This window comes from Dermacentor andersoni, chromosome 7, assembly GCF_023375885.2.
Source record: "Dermacentor andersoni chromosome 7, qqDerAnde1_hic_scaffold, whole genome shotgun sequence".
In the NCBI taxonomy this organism is placed as follows: Eukaryota; Metazoa; Arthropoda; class Arachnida; order Ixodida; family Ixodidae; genus Dermacentor; species Dermacentor andersoni.
The window spans coordinates 101,683,254-101,699,245 of NC_092820.1; the positions used below are offsets into that span (position 1 = coordinate 101,683,254).

At 48.9% G+C, this 15,992-nt stretch overlaps 1 protein-coding gene across 1 annotated transcript in view; it reads left to right on the plus strand.

The window, feature by feature from the left end:
• LOC126534027 (endothelin-converting enzyme 2-like) overlaps window positions 1–15,992 on the plus strand; it is a 68,712-nt gene that overhangs the window by 37,048 nt on the left and 15,672 nt on the right. The window contains exons 5-6 of the mRNA XM_050181239.2: window positions 2,940–3,371; window positions 15,644–15,826. Coding sequence (XP_050037196.2) covers window positions 2,940–3,371; window positions 15,644–15,826 — 615 coding nt within the window. The remainder of the gene's footprint in view (window positions 1–2,939; window positions 3,372–15,643; window positions 15,827–15,992) is intronic.

Here is a 15,992-nt window from a genome sequence, read left to right on the forward strand (position 1 = left end):
GCCTCGCGGCACAGACACATCGCCAACGCGCGGCTCGGCTCCGCTCGCGCTGTTGATTACTGTCGCCTTTTTTGGACAGTGCTTCGGGCTGTCTCGCCGTTCCCGGTCGCTGCGCTTTTGCCTTAGGAGCCGCCAATAAACCTCTTCTCATAAGGTTTAAAAATGCACATCGCTGCCGATCGCAGCACACTGCTCAGCGGAATTTTAAGCCGCCCTTACTCATACAACGGAAATCGCCCACATGACATCAGTGGGGCGAGCTATCCGATTGGCTGACCAGGGTGCGTGATCGATAATTTTTCCAACTTTATGGTAAACAAATGATGTTTGTAATAGTTGGAATTTTACCTAATTTGTTTTTATAAAAACAAAGTAACATAAATAGAATGCACAAGAACAATTCTTAAGTACACTTAAGCACTTCCGGCACACAGCAAGTGTCGTCTGCTTGAGTTACAACGTGCTCCGCTTTTGATGAGAGCTCTGCAGTCAGTGTCGGTCTGTCTTTTCGCGAGCGCTATGATTCGACTTTGCTGCGTTTTGGACTGCAAACGCAGCGACTGGCAATATGTAAAGCTGTGGCATCGTGTCCTTCTGCAAGCCAGTAGACGAGCGGACTGGCTGCAGCGCATTGGACAGCCGCTATCCCATGGGCGCCAGGATTTGCGCGATTGCGGCCGTCACTTTACACAGGAAGATTACTAACGCAATAGCGTTGCGCGAGTCTGGTAAACGCAAGAGCAAGTGGACAGGGCCTTCCGTGTCCCCTTTCGTGTCGTTTCAGGGGATGAACAGAAGCGCAAATGTGAATGGTCTGCTCGGTGCAGCCACCTGGTGGCATAGAGCTCAACCACACGCAGTAGCAGTAACAAAATGTATTATTCTTTGCTGCAGGTGTAAATTTTTCGCAGGAGTCTAATCGTTAACACCTTGTTTTTGTAAATGTTGAAAATGACTTACAGTTGGTAAGAGCAATATTAGCTCTTTCTCCGGCTGGTTAAGCTCTGCGCCAACGCGTGGCTGGACCGTGGAGACCGATCAGGCAGTTCACGTACGTCTACGCTAAAGATCCTTGATCAGATTGGGTTTATGCTTTCACCGCTCTGTCGAAACGTTCTGCCGGTGTGTGATTACCAGAATACGAGACACGTTCGGTGCTACGACAGTATGCTCGCAACGCACACTGCTTCGATAGCTCTCGCTTGGGGTTGACGGCCAAGCCGCTAGCGGAGACGTTTCGCGGGGGCGGGGGCGGGCTCCAAAACAACCAGAAGTGGACAATGTGACGTCACATCATGACGCAGAAGCAGTGAAGGCGGAGCTTAGCCCCGACCGCTAGGCGAACGAGTTGAGGAGGAAACGCGTGGCTAGGGAGGAGGGTAACTTGTAAGCGCTTGTAGCTCCATTATTACGTAACGCTTCACTTTAATTGTGGTGTGAATGTTCTACTTAAGCTGTACCCTACACATCTGGAAAATTTTTCCGAACCGTTTCAGGGGCCCCTTAACGTTCGTTACGTCCACGTGCAGGAGCGCCTTTTATACCGCCCCCATTGGAATGCAGCTGCGGTGGTGGGGACTGAATCCGCAACTTTGGACTTAGCAGCCTGATACCACAGGCACTGTTCCGCCGCCTTGATGGGGATAATATTAAAACGTATTGTGCACTTACACTTCCTGCTTAAATGAAAACTACTTATATTTTTAGCAGGATATATAGGGTACTGAAACTTGCATTCCATCAATGCCGGAAGAACATATTCTGAAGTTTCTCGATCTTTCCACACCCAAGCCTCCTTCTACATGGCGTATAAGAGTGTTCTTTTTTATCCGCCATGGTTTACCTGTCGAAGTACTGTTCAAAATAAAAAAAAACGACGTTCAGATAGTGCGTTTATCACCCTCTTGCAGACATCTTACCATCGGGCCGCATTGCAGCTACGTGTAGACATCGCCGGCGGTGTTTTTCATGAGTTCTTCAGTATGGCCTTAGAGTTCGTTCAAAGTGTTGCATAAGTATTTCTTTGTACGTAGCTGCCTGCATCGTGTGTGGCCTAGCACGTTGCAAGTGCATGCTCAAAAGTGACTTGTATGAACATTGCCAAATATGTCATCGTCGCTATACGCGCACGCTTAACGCCCACATCATCGAAGTGCACAGCCACTAGGTATTCTGAAGTTCTTTCACTGATGGCATTCACGCTGATCCATTCATGTAGTACGGCTACATACAGCACAATTATATTTGGCGAATAAATTGCGGCGCCATTTGAATATAGCAACGCGAAAACAGAACATGGACAATAGAAACGAAAAGTCGAAAGCCCTGCACTTTTTCAATCATTCAGTTACAAATCACTAGTCGAAACCTCCAGTTTCTTACATGCTTTTCTGTGCTATAAAGAGCGCACACCTATAAAATATTTTGAACTAGTTCCGCCAAACTACGCACTAGAAATGGCAATTATGCCAGTACTAAACGAAGATGCTTATGTCATTGCGAATGAGCCATTCTTTGTTGTCAGGCGTTGACAGCGGGAAAAATAAGCACACGAACAAGTTTACAGCGTTCTCTCTGAGTGCTCAATTATTTTTCAATCAATTGTAGCGCACGTTCCACCTAATAATTTCTCCAAGGCTTTCGTAATGTGTAGTTTCATTGTGCCTCATTATCAATGTTTTGAACTATATTGTCTGATGACCATAGAGAAGTGGAGGTAAAATAATTTAAGGTCCGTTATTTGCAAACCCTTGGCAGCTGTCAATAAAAAAAAAAGAATGAAACAGGCTGGTTAGTTGAACTTATAATTGCGCCATTGAAGAGGGGGTGGGGCTGCTCTACCTAAGGTAACGTTGCAAAACATTCGGTACGGGGTTTGTAAAAACTAGATCTGCTTTGCGTGCTGTTGACATGTTTGCTTTGACAATCTTCCTACGCAGGAGGCTGCCAATAAGACGTGGGCTGTCTCGTGGCTCGACAACGACACGAAAAAAGTTGCTGTGGAAAAGCTGAAGAACGTGCGCACAGCGTTGTGGCCTTCGGACAAGTTTCTCACGCAGAAGACACTTGAAGAAGTCTACAAAAACTTCACCTACGATGTGCCGTCCTTCGCCGAGTACTGGATCCAGACGCGTCGCAGCCAGCGTCTGATGTACGGCTCCGAGGCGGCCGAAGAGGAGCAGCTCCTGGGTGACAGCACTCGGCTGCCATACGCGGACTATGAACAGGTGCTCAACCACCTCTCCCTCTCATTGGGCGCACTGGCACCTCCGCTTTACTGCAAGGATGGCACCAATGCCATGTTGTATGGTGGCCTACTGTACTTTTATGCTCGGACGCTCATCAATGCTATTGACACCGTGGGAACGAAGGTAAGGTTGGTCTAGATTGAACAACATGTTTGCGTGGATTCATGTTAGTGACTGACCATGTCGGCCCCAGCAGGTGACTGTCAGAGAAGGTGCATAAAGAGGAAACTGCTTCTTTGCACTTTTTTTCGCGGTAGCTACTTCTGTGAGCTGGAGAGGCAGTCTGCAGCACGCACATGTCGAGGGTACCCCGTATTCGAACATATTTAACGACCACAGGACACTAGACGAACGTACTGCAGTCAAAATGAGTAGTTTTGCAATATTTTCTTGTGCAGGAGCGTCTTGTCACCTACACGATTCGGTACCACGTTGATGGCGACGCCGCTGGTATCCGAGGTACTAGGGAAGTCCGTAATAACGGATGCAGCACGTTTTATTAATACTGCACGAAAGTAATGCAAGTTTTAGATGTCAGTAAAACTTAAGTTAGTACGAAAGTTCTACTGTGCTCCATCGAGAGTTCGCTCCATTTCGTAAGTTCCCCAAGAAGGTTTTTGTTATGAGATGTGGTGTTATATCTCTAGCCTGTCCTATACTACAGTGTGATAATGTCTCGGAGAAACTAAATTGTCCGCCTAGTCAGTCAGCAAATTGTTTGTTTACTTTTCAAATTGGCGAGAGATTTGCATTTCATTGTTTAACTGGTCAAGAATACCCTGATAGTGGATCAAGAACTCATCATTATAGAACGGCATCCAAGTTCCCCTTTTGTATGTGCTCGTTAAGTCTTCAATGGTAAATACCAGCCAGTCTTAACTGGAGTTTAACTGAATATTGCCGCAACCAGTACGTGGCACATAGAGAAAGACGAAGCACGCATTGCGGAGGAGAAGAAGCGGTCCCTGCGCGATTGTTTTTCAGTTGCCCTGCAATTAAAATGTCTTGCCCTTTTTTATCAGTTCCTGCTGCTTGTGAATCGTGACACAGGTGGAGGTGCTGGGTGAATGCTTGGGACGCCTGTCAACAGCCCTACATCAAGCCCAGGACGTTTTCCGCGTGTTTAAACACACGTTCACGCGCCAGCCGTCGCCTACTAGGCCTAAGCCCAGAATTTCGTCTCCTACCAGGAAGTCTGCCTGTTACCACGAGTGTCCAAGCCTTGGCAGACCCAGGCCCTGCACAGGTGACTCTTCTGACTCCTCGATCTCCCGTGAGTTTCTACGGCAATGCCTACGAGGATGCAGAAGACTGGCTTGAGGAATACGAGCGCGTAGCCAAGTATATTCAGTGGCATGCTGGACAGAAGCTATCCCATGTGTATTTCCTTCTTGAACACGGAGCCCGCACATGGTTCGTAAATCGCGAGGGAATCTGGCCAAGCTGGGATGAATTCCGCCGCCAGTTCCTCCATACGTTCGGGAGCACCGAAAGGCGGGACCACACGCACCGTCTTCTCGAATCCCGGATTCAAAAGCCGAATGAAACTGTTGCCATGTTCTGAGGACATGGCTAGTCTTTGTCGTCGTGCAGACACCGATATGCCCGAGGCAAAAAAACAGCCACTTCATGCGTGGCGTAAAGGAGGAGCTGTTTGCCAGCCTTGGGCGGAATCTGCCGAAGATCGTCGATGAACTTATTGAAGAATTGACGGCCATACAGCGTGCGTTAAACCTACGCAACCGCCAGTGTGATCACCTGACCAGCACTGGACCGGTAAGCGCCGCGGCAGTGACGGTCGCAGACGAGAGTTCCTTGCGTCGGCTGATAGGCTAAATTGTTCATGAAGAAATTAAGCTCAGTGCCACGCCAAATGAATGCACCGCTGCGTTGGTGGCTCAAGTTGTGCGCCAAGAAATAAAGCAAGGCTTTGCTGCTCCCGAGCGAAATTCCCAGACGTGGCAGCCCAGTTACGCAGAAGTTGTCCGTCGATCGCCACCTCCGATGCCGACGCCGCAGTATCACCAGCAGTCAGCACCGGCGTCACCATGGTACCATATATAGGGAACAACCGGCACGCCCACCACTTCGCAGAACCGACATTTGGCGCACAGCTGACTACAGGCCGTTGTGCTTCCACTGTGGGGAGGCGGGCCACATCTGCCATCATTGCCCTTATAGCATCGAAGGGGACCAAGGGTTTACATCCACTGGTTCTCGTCGTGCCTTTGACGGCAGCCGATGAACATCGACACGAATTCTACGAGCTGACAAGCCGATTCTCCCGGTTACCGGTCACGCTCCCCTTCTCCAGGCCATCGTTTTCAAGCTGCAAGACGCAGTTCCACTGACGTGGCCTGAAGGCGATCTCCCAGCCCACGCCGGCGAAACTGAAGGGCGCGACCTCAGAGGCGAAGGTTGCCACACGTCGAAGTTGCGAGCATCCCCCATTGCCGTCGAACGCGAAGCCGATATATGCCGGATGATTCGACGACAGACTAGGTTGTTAGCGGCGATGTTACTGTATCAATAAACGGCCACGACGTGACGGCGCTAGTAGACACTGGCGTGGGCATTTCGATCGTAACTAAAAAACTGCGGACAAACTTCGCACAGCGAAAATGGAATGGTCAGGGCCGCACATTAGAGGTGCTGGAGGCCAGCTACTAACACCGACTGGGAAGTGTACTGCAAGGGTTCACATAAGACATTCGTCATTCGTCGCAAATTTTGTTATTCTCCCCGACTGCTGTAAAAATGTAACCTTAGGTATGGACTGTGTACGCGAGTATGGCGCCGTCATCAACATACCAGAATGTACGCTAACTTTTTCTGGGGACGAAAGTGCAGAAGTACAACGCAAGCCTTTGCGCATCATACTCGACGAGACCGTACCACCATTAGCTTGCCGTCTTATTTCCATCAGGTGCGACACAGAGTATGATGGGGAAGGCATTGCCGAGCAGATAATTAAGCTTTTGCTCGCTCAAGGTATTGCCACGCCCACAAGTCTCATCAAAGTATTGCATGGGCAAACAGAACTACTGCTGACAATCTTCAGCAAGCAGCGACGACACGTTGCAAAAGGCGGAGCAATTGCTTACCTCGAAAAGATTGCGGAATTCGGAGATGCCTTGCGTTAAAACAAGGAGAGCAAGGCGCTTCGGCACCGTTACCTGTTCTTGACGTCAGCGCGAGCTTACGACTGGCGGAAAGTCAGCGCCTTGTAGACCTGCTTCAGCAGTTTCACGATTGCTTCTCGTCGACATCCAGAGTTGGTCAGACGCCACTGACGAAGCGCCGGATTTTCACGGAGGGGACAGTGAGACCAATCCGACAAAACCCGTACCGTGTAGCACCAAAAGAACACGAAGAGATCCGAGAGCAAGTGAAGAAAATGCTCTACGACGACGTTATCCAACACTCAAAAAGCCAGTGGACATCGCCGGTAGTGATGGCCAAAATAAAGACGGCAGTCTACGTTTTTGTGTCGACTACCCTAAGCGGAACCGTGAGACAAAGAAAGACGTATACCGATTACCGCGTTTCGACGATTCTCTCGACAGGCTGACCCATGCCCGCTACTTCTCGTCGATGGATCCTATTCGCGAATCGCGGTTGAGGAGAGAGACAGAAAAAAGACCGCTTTTGTAACGCCTGGTGGGCTTTACGAATTCAAGGTGCTGCTTTTCCGTTTATGCTCATTTCCTGCAACTTTTCAACGACTCATGGATATGGTTCTGTCAGGCGTGAAGTGGCAGACAAGCCTAGTATACCTCGATGACGCCATAGCTTTTTCAGAAACGTTCGAGGAACACCTGAGACGGCTACTGGCGGTTCTAGAAACGATCCGGTCCGCCGGCTTAACACTGAAAGCTGAAAAGTGTCACTTTCGCTTCGAGGAACTCTAGATTTAGGTCATGTTGTGAGTCATCAAGGCGTCCGCCCTGACCCCGACAAGGTCACGGCCGTCGGAATGGTTCCAACGCCAACAGATAACAAGGCAGTGAGGCGTTTCCTAGGTCTCTTCTCGTATTACCCAAGATATATAGCCAATTTTTCAAATATAGCTTCACCGTTAACGCCCCTTATTAGAGAAAACATTGCCTTCGTATGGGGCGAAGAACAACAAGCAGAGTTTAATGATCTCCGACAGCGCCCGCAAACACCTCCTGTACTGGCTCACATTGACGAGGACGCACCTACCGTGATTCATACGGACGCTAGCAACTTAGGTCTAGGCGCTGCGCTCGTGCAGTGGCAAGACTCAGCCGAGAGAGTCATTGCATACGGAAGCAGGACGTTCTCACGTGCTGAGTCTAATTACTCAACCAAAGAAAAGGAATGGCTTGTGGTGGTATGGGCAATAATGAAGTTTCGCCCGTATCTCTATGGACGTTCCTTCAGTGTTGTTAGCGAACATCACTCAATTTGCTGGCTGACGAACTTGAAGAATCCGTCCGGTCGAATAGCGCGTTGGAGCATAAGGCTTCAAGAATTCGAAATGACGGTGGTGTACAAGTCCGGACGAAACCACTCTGGCGCCGCCTGCCTTTCAAGGTTATTGCTTGAGCAGGAAGTCACAGAAGATGACGAAGACATGGCTTTTATAGGTGTTCTAGACAGGGCCACGATTGCTCGTCAGCAGCGGGAAGACAGCGAACTGATTCCGCTTATTGAATTTTTAGAAGGCCGGATTACAAGCGCGCCCAAAGCATTTGCAAGAAGCTTGCCATCATTCTGATTCCGTAATGACTTTCTTTACAAGAGCTTCTCTGCAAGCGGAAGCAGCCGCCTACTTGTCGTCCCAACGTGCCTCCGTCATGAGGTCTTGCAAGCCTGCCACGATGTAGCGACATCTGGCCACCTCGGCTACAAGCGAACACTGGCCCGAGTCAAAGAGAAATATTACTGGCGAAGGATTGTTATCTTTGTGAAACATTACGTGCGCACATGCCTCGATTGTCAGCGACGCAAATCACCATTTATGAAACCAGCTGGGCTACTAGAATCGGTCCAAGTGCCCACGACCCCATTTGCCCAAATCGGTATGGACCTTCTCGGACCATTCCCGACTTCCAATACTGGCAATAGGTGGGTAATAGTTGCCACCGATTACCTGACACGCTATGCAGAAACCAAGACCCTTCAAATTGGCACCGAAGTCGAAGCAGCGCGGTTCTTTATTGAAAACGTTGCTCTGAGGCACGGTGCGCCAGCGGTGATAACGGACAGAGGGACTGCCTGTCCTGCCTTTACGCTGCACTTTTTAAGACAGTGCTTAGCCTCAGCGGCACAGCTCACCGAAAGACCACAGCCTATCACCCGCAAACGAACGGCCTAAGAGAACGCTTGAACAAGATAATCGCCGACATGCTGATTATGTAGGTAGGCGTGGAGCACAAAAATTGGGACTACATTCTACCGTACATCACATTCGCTTACAACACTGCTCAACAGGAAACAACGCGAAAGACACAATAGAGCCTTCTTCATGGCCGTGAATTGACAACAATCGTCGATGCGATGTTGCCACATGACTGCGGTGATACAGGCACGGACGCTGATGCTTTTGCTCAACGTGCTGAAGAAGCGTGACAACTCGCCCGCGTCAGAATCGCCCGACAACAGGACTACGATGCCCGACACTACAATCTACGGCGCCGCTACACCACCTATCAGCCAGGCGACAAAGTGTGCGTTTGGAGTCTCATCCACGGTGAGGGCTTTCAGAAAAGCTATTCAGGCGGTGCTTTGGTCCGTGCAAGGTTTTACTGCGCCTCAGCGACCTGAACTATGAGGTTATCCCTGACAGGTAGGAGAGCACCGGGATGATGCTTACTCTGGAGGGAGGCAAATGCCACAACCAGTACGCGGCACGTAGAAGAAGACGAAGTTCTCGCGCATTGCGGAGGAGAAGAGGTCGCTGCGCGGTCGTTTTTCAGTTGGCCTGCAATTAAAGCGTCCTGCCCTTTTTTATCAGTTCCTGCTTGTTGGGAATCGTGACAATATTCTTTCTGGAGTCCTAATATTCGGCTAGATAAGAATAGTAATCTGCCTGCTGGTAGCGCACGCCACTTCGAGATAACGGGCTCGTTCTTCTCCATATCCTTCTCGTTCCCAAATGGGCTCAACGACATAATTGCTCTTTAAGTTGGCCCTTCTTGCCTAGTGGTGGGCTACAAATGTTTTTATACCCCAAGGGTAGGTGCCAGTGTAGTGTAGCTTGGTACACGACAGAGTTCCAGCCAGACATAGTTGGAGACAGAGGTCACCAACTCCGCAAACCTCACGCACAATACTCATGTTCCGCGTCATTCGACGCCCTATTCACCGCTTCATCCCTGTACGCTTGCCGCTTGGGGACTGCTCAAGTCCATGTTTAAATCTCCAGTCCTTGGCCATCTCTGCAAAACAGAGCATGTTTTGTGGTGTGTATCACCTTTTCATTCACGTCGTGTGCCTACAGAAGTTGGTGACCACGTGCGATTGCGCTCTTTGGCCAAACGTGGCCCATGCGGCAGAAGAAACCTACAAGTCGTCATCACCACTATGGACACCAACCAAAAACCAAGACTCCCATACTTTATAACGCTGCTGCGCTTTTCCTTCATCATCTTCTGCCTATCTTTATGTTCGCTGTAGGACGAAGGCCTCTCCCAGCGATCTCCGACAACTCCTGTCTTGCGCTAGATCGTTAGAACACGCAAATTTCCTAATGTTTTCACCTCACCGAATTTCCTGCCGTCCTCGACTCCGCTTCTCTTCACTTGGTGCCAATTGAGTAAATCTATAGGCCCAACTACTGGGATGCGTCGGGACGTTTTGGCGCGCGCCGCCAAGCCAACGCGTCCCTTCGCGTCTGTTGGAGGGAAAGGGCACGCAACCATGGGTACAACTTCCAGTTGTACTATGGTATATATGTGATAAGCATGTGGAATAAAAGTTCAGTTGTTAGTAGCACTGTGTCTTCGTTCCCTTCTGTGGTCCTCGTTCTTTTTGCACTTAGCCTCAAGTTCTGGGGATGTTGCTAAGCTCGTGGACAGTATTATATACCACAATTTGGCTACGTCAACTGTAGGTAGAAAAGCAGAATGACTGTTAGCTAATGTACTGTTTGGGAAATTTGCTGCTGTCCACCCATTTGTTATGCTGTTTACCGACTCTATAAAGTGATTACCCACCACGGCTGCTCAGTGGCTATGGTGTTAGGCTGCTGAACACGAGGTCGCGGGATCGAATCCCGGCCACGGCGGCCGTATTTCGATGGGGGCAAATGCGAAAACACCCGTGTACTTAGATTTAGGTGCACGTGAAAGAACCCCAGGTGGTCGAAATTCCGGAGTCCTCCACTACGGTGTGCCTCACAATCAGAAAGTGGTTCTGGCACGTAAAACCCCATAATAATTTTTTTTTCTATAAAGCGATTGTTAAAATTTTCCGCAATCTGAACATGTAGTGGGTGACTGCGGAAAGGCGTCCCTAACAATAGCGTCTATGGTCTTCTTTGTTGGTCTCCCAATTACAGAGTTAACCAAATTCTATGTTTTACCGGCATTATGACGGCAAGCTGAAATTTTATGTTAATAGTATTAATCAAATGTCTATTAATGTGCCCCGGAAACGCTAGAGAGCCTTCTTATTGGTTTACTTAAAAAGCAATAAGCGAGATAAAGTGTACACAGTAAGCAAATGTGGCAGAGAAAACAATGCCAGATAGAGACAAATGGAGAAAAAGAAAACGAGGATGCGTAAGAGGGAGTTAACCGTGATTTTAATTGCAACAAGGCCAGACAGGGAATGGGGAATGTTGCCTGGTATACTGACGCAGCAAGAAATATTGCACATGATCCAGAAGCTTTGTTGAAGGTGTAATGCCATGGAACACCTCATACAGAAACAAACAGTCTGATTTAACAATTGTTCATTAAAATGGTGTGAGTTGAGGTATAGTTGATAGGGGTGGACCATGGTGGCAGAATGGCAAAACTGGTAAGATGGATATCAATTTATTCTGAACGTGTTCGATGTGATCAGAATACGTTGCCCCATTATTCATAGGTATATTCTTTTAGTGGAAGGCACGCAGCAGTACACAATTTCACAAACTGAACAGGTGAGTGCGAACCACGCAATACACGACATACAATTTCAAGAGCAGGAAATGCACACTGCGCATTTAACGTACGAAGAGAAACAGAACAGATGCGTGGAAATCATGCAATGCACGCAATACACACGCAGGTGCGTCCTTGCTCACTTACAGAGCACGTCACACACACAAAGAGGGCAAGAACCAGGCAGTCGACGGGTGCACAATGCGCAAGGGCGCCTGCTTAGTCCGGTCGCAAGGAAGGTGGTCAATAACCCGGGGGGTGGAGAGAAACTCTATGCCAGATATAAACACGGAGCTGCCGTGTCGGGCTGTACAGTTGTGATTGGGATCAGGCTATCATGAGCGCTTGTTCCCAAGGACTGAAGGAGAACAATGAGTGCGGTCGAGAGAGCCGTCAGACACTCTGCACTATAGACGGAATAGTGCAATGTTGCGCTGCTATTGCAGTGTGTGCCACTTCATGGCTTTGAGCCGGTAATCGTAGGCTGGCATGAGCTTGCGGCGACAGAAAAGACGGGAGGAGAGGGTGCATTTTATACGGCGCTGAATAACCTAGAGTTTGTCAGCGAGGTGAGTTTCGTACGGGGGCTATGCTGATGAGCAGTACTCAAGCTGTGACAGAATGAGTGGTGTAGAGTGCTTTGAAAACCTCAGGGCCACATCAAAGGGAGACAGAGCAAACAATTCCCACAATGCGACGAGTCTTAAATGCAACGCCAGGAAAAGTCGACAGAAGAGCTTAGTGTTAAACCCAAAATGGGAAGTGCCCCAACAGTTTTTATATGGGTGCCTTCGAGGAAGTAGTTTGGGCACGCCGATATTTTGTTGTGGCTGATGCACATGGCAGCACCTTTTCCAGTGCTCGTGCAGTTTGTTATTGCCGTCTCAGTCGTTCACTTTTACAGAACGTATATAATTGTAGTGCATATGCTGCATAGCGGCATAATGTTGCAGCAGAAATCTTAGCTTCTTAGCTAAACACATTCTGCGAAGATGCATTAGGAACTTTGTTTTGAGTTAAGCTTTTTCCTGACTATAGTTTATAATATCACCGGGGGAACCATTTTTTTGGAAGTTCAAAAGATTTGGGCACTTTAATCATACTGACTGCACAAAGCACCGAGGACCTTTTGTCCCCTTCCCCGCAATGCACCCACACCATGTATACTTTCGACAAAGAAAAATAAAAGAAGATCAAAAGCCAATTATAGTTTAGTTGACTCAGTAAATCCTGCTTCTCAAGTAGGCATGGAAGCAATCCTGGTATACGTGGCTGCATGCATTGGTCTTGTATGATAAAGGTCCTGTTATGCATTGCACACGGTGAACATATTGGAAACACTTCATTTATTTTTGCAGTTCTCAAGTGTAAGGACACACAGACTCAGACGTGACAGCGCTGTGTCTGTTTGATTCAGTGCGTGAGCGTTCGTGAGTGCTGCACGAGCGATTTATCCCCAACTAGCCCATAAGACGCCCGCACTTGAAAGAAGTCAGTGAAGGAGTATACTGGGAGCTTCTACTCAACTGTATTTAAGATGCAGACTCGAAGAGTACATTGCACGCTAAAACGAATCGCATGGCTGAAGATGTACTTCCGATTGTTCACCTGCTAGTTCCTTTCGCTGTCAAAACTTATTTTTACCGCTGGTACTGGCCGCTGCCGAGCGCAGAGCTCGCCTGTTCAACTTGAGTCACCTGAGACTACATAAATCACACGTGAAACACACCGCACGAAATCAAGAGTGCCATATTTAAAATTGCTGAAGCGCCAAGCGGAATTGAACATTTGTTTCCTTCGACAGAATTTCTCACCTGGGCTCGTTCACTCTCAAGTTACGAACTCGGTGGACGCGCTACGCCTACGCGTAATGTAAACAACATCGGTGGAAGGCAAGTGCTGAATATCCAGACTTCGCACTTCGAATGCATTTATCCATTCGGTTCGAGCACAGGACACACATACACCAAGCACAGCCATTACCACAATCATGAATAGCTGCGATGTTCTAGCAGGAGATCGCACTGAGACCGGCGCAGGTACAGTTGGCAGATTGGATCTGTCGGCGTCGTTCGCACTTGTCACAAGTTCTCGTCGCACTGCCACCACTCTCAGTCGTCGATCGTTTTGTTGTCGGCCTAGTATCACAGCACTGTCTTTCAGGAGCACTGTTACGCGTTTTGTGCACCCAAAGGACACGGATAGTCGTTGGTGTCAGCGTCTTCGCATCGGTGGCCATCATTGCTATAGCAGCCGGAGGCCTCGCAGCCTCTGATTGCTGGACGCTGGCGAATCATCGCAGCCTCTCACTAGTGCACGGCGGCGACGCCTCGCCGATACTACAGCATCGGCAGTTGGCCATATCTTCGCGCGTCAGGACGCGTTTGACGCGTTTGACGCATAGGCACTTGCCGACGTGTGTAGACGCATGCCAGTAGCTGGGCCCCTATGGTCTACAGGTTATCTAGCCTTCGCATTACATGACCTGCATTATGTGGCCAGTTTTAAAGCGAAGCTTTTCTTGCCTCTTAAACTTTTCCACTGGAGCTGCTGCTGTTGCTGTCTGGCGCACCGCGTCGGAGGGTGGTTCAGAACCTGTGCATGCATGACACTAGCGCGGCAGAGAGAAAAGGCGACGCGAGGTGGGAAGCTCGTTTTTACCTATGCACCGTGTCGAATGCGCGCAATGCCCTCTGGAGTTCCCTGGGCGTCACTACCTGAGCCTCTTGACCGCTCTAGTTATCATGAGGCCCCACAAGAACGTTGCAGAGATTGCAGCGCTTAGCTTTATACTAACGCGCAAGTCCAGGGGGAAGCTAGATAGAGTGGTAGAGTGGGAAGGGGAGAGTAGGCAGAGAATGAGCAAAACCGACACAGTCGCGAAACGAGTGATTAAAAGCTTTGTTAGCCTTCGCTTGCGGTACCAATATAGGACGGGAGGGAAGAGAGAGAAAAGGTGACGCGATAAGGCATGGAATCGCTACTACTATAGTCACGCCATCGGTTGCTGGTCAAGTGAAGGTACGGTACGGCGCGTTTCTGTTATTTCTCAAAAGTAAACACCATCAAATTTGTCAACTGGACAACTTTCAGGGCGTGCACTAACAAAGCAACATTACATCGCACCGTAGGGTCTAGGCTAAACTACGGAAGCGGTCACATATCAAATCGACACTTCTGCGCCCACCGCGGTAGCTTTGCGGTTGTGACATTGCTCGAGGTCGCGGGTTCGATCCCACAATATGTGCCCCTCTGTCAGGAGGTGCATTACACATATGCAGGAACAACTTACACAGTGTGCAAATGGTGCAATGATATAACACAATTAAGAAAACAAACTCGGTTAGAAAGAATACTCGTCCTTCGTAATTAATACGCACGCATGCAAACTTTCTTAGGTAAGGCCGCCGAACAAGAGGCAGGAAAAATAAAAGTAAAGAAATTACCGCCCCAGCACTCAGTGCAAATGATTAATCAACGAAGCTGAAATGTGCGGCCCCGGTGGCGGTGAGTAGGTTAATTCCGACGGTTCATTAAACCGCGGCATGGAAGGCTGCCGGATCCTCGGTACACAGTTACTGCTTGCGCTGGGCTAAACGAGCGTGTTCTTGTGCCCGGGCATCCTCACGGCGTAGACGAGCTCGTTCCCAGTTCTGTTTACGGCTTTGCTGATTGAAAGCTGCCTGCTCCTCAGGAGTACCTATGAGGTGTGGCCTACCCATTTCTGAGCCGGAGAGAAACTGCTTTGCGTGCTCTCGGCTGCGACGTAGAGCAACGACGTCACTACTGGTGCAGCGAATCGCGCGCCTCTCTTTCTCTTTTTGTGCGCGTGCGCATGGGGTAGCGCCGGAGAAGTTTACACCGCGCATAAGACAGATGAACGGACGAACGAATCGGTTAGCCCCATACAGATTCGCTGTAAAAAACAATGCCCGCTAAAATATTGTTATAATACAGCTCGCGACTCACCCGGGTTCCTTATCTGACTTCCAAACAACGACACTGAAGTTAAGAATAAAAGGTGGCGTTTTCTCCATCTATGCGCATAATATTTGCGGCACTTTTGGTCATGGTAACTTATTACAAGCCTTATATTATCAAGCATTACCACAAATGAACATGTTTTCGCGTACAACTTCTTTCAATGTTGCTGTCGTAATATGCTTCGGTAGCATCATTATGCTGCTTTGCTTACGGATACCGTGTAGGCATTATTGGTTACGTGCTACGGATGTAAACATGGTATTGAATCAAGAATGAGCTAATTTCTCGCTGCAGTTCAACCCTCAAGGCGAGTTCGTGTCATCTTCGCTGAGCGACAGCATTCAAGACACCTTCGAGCATCGAACGCTCCACTGCCTACCTGGAAACATTAGCATCTTCCCCGAAGTTCCAGCGATGGAGATAGCGTATGCAGCATTCAAGCGACACCACCAAGAAAGCAACAGCCGTCTATCTGAGGTGGGTAGTGTTGTAAAAATAGCATGCATTCTTGATATTGCCTATACCTACCGGATCACCAAAAATGGTCGTCGCCTATTAAGGCGCCACTTAAGTTCTGTGAGAGTAACTATATTTTGCGCCGGGACAGCTAACTTTGCCAGCCTTCTATAACGTTCCGCTGTTG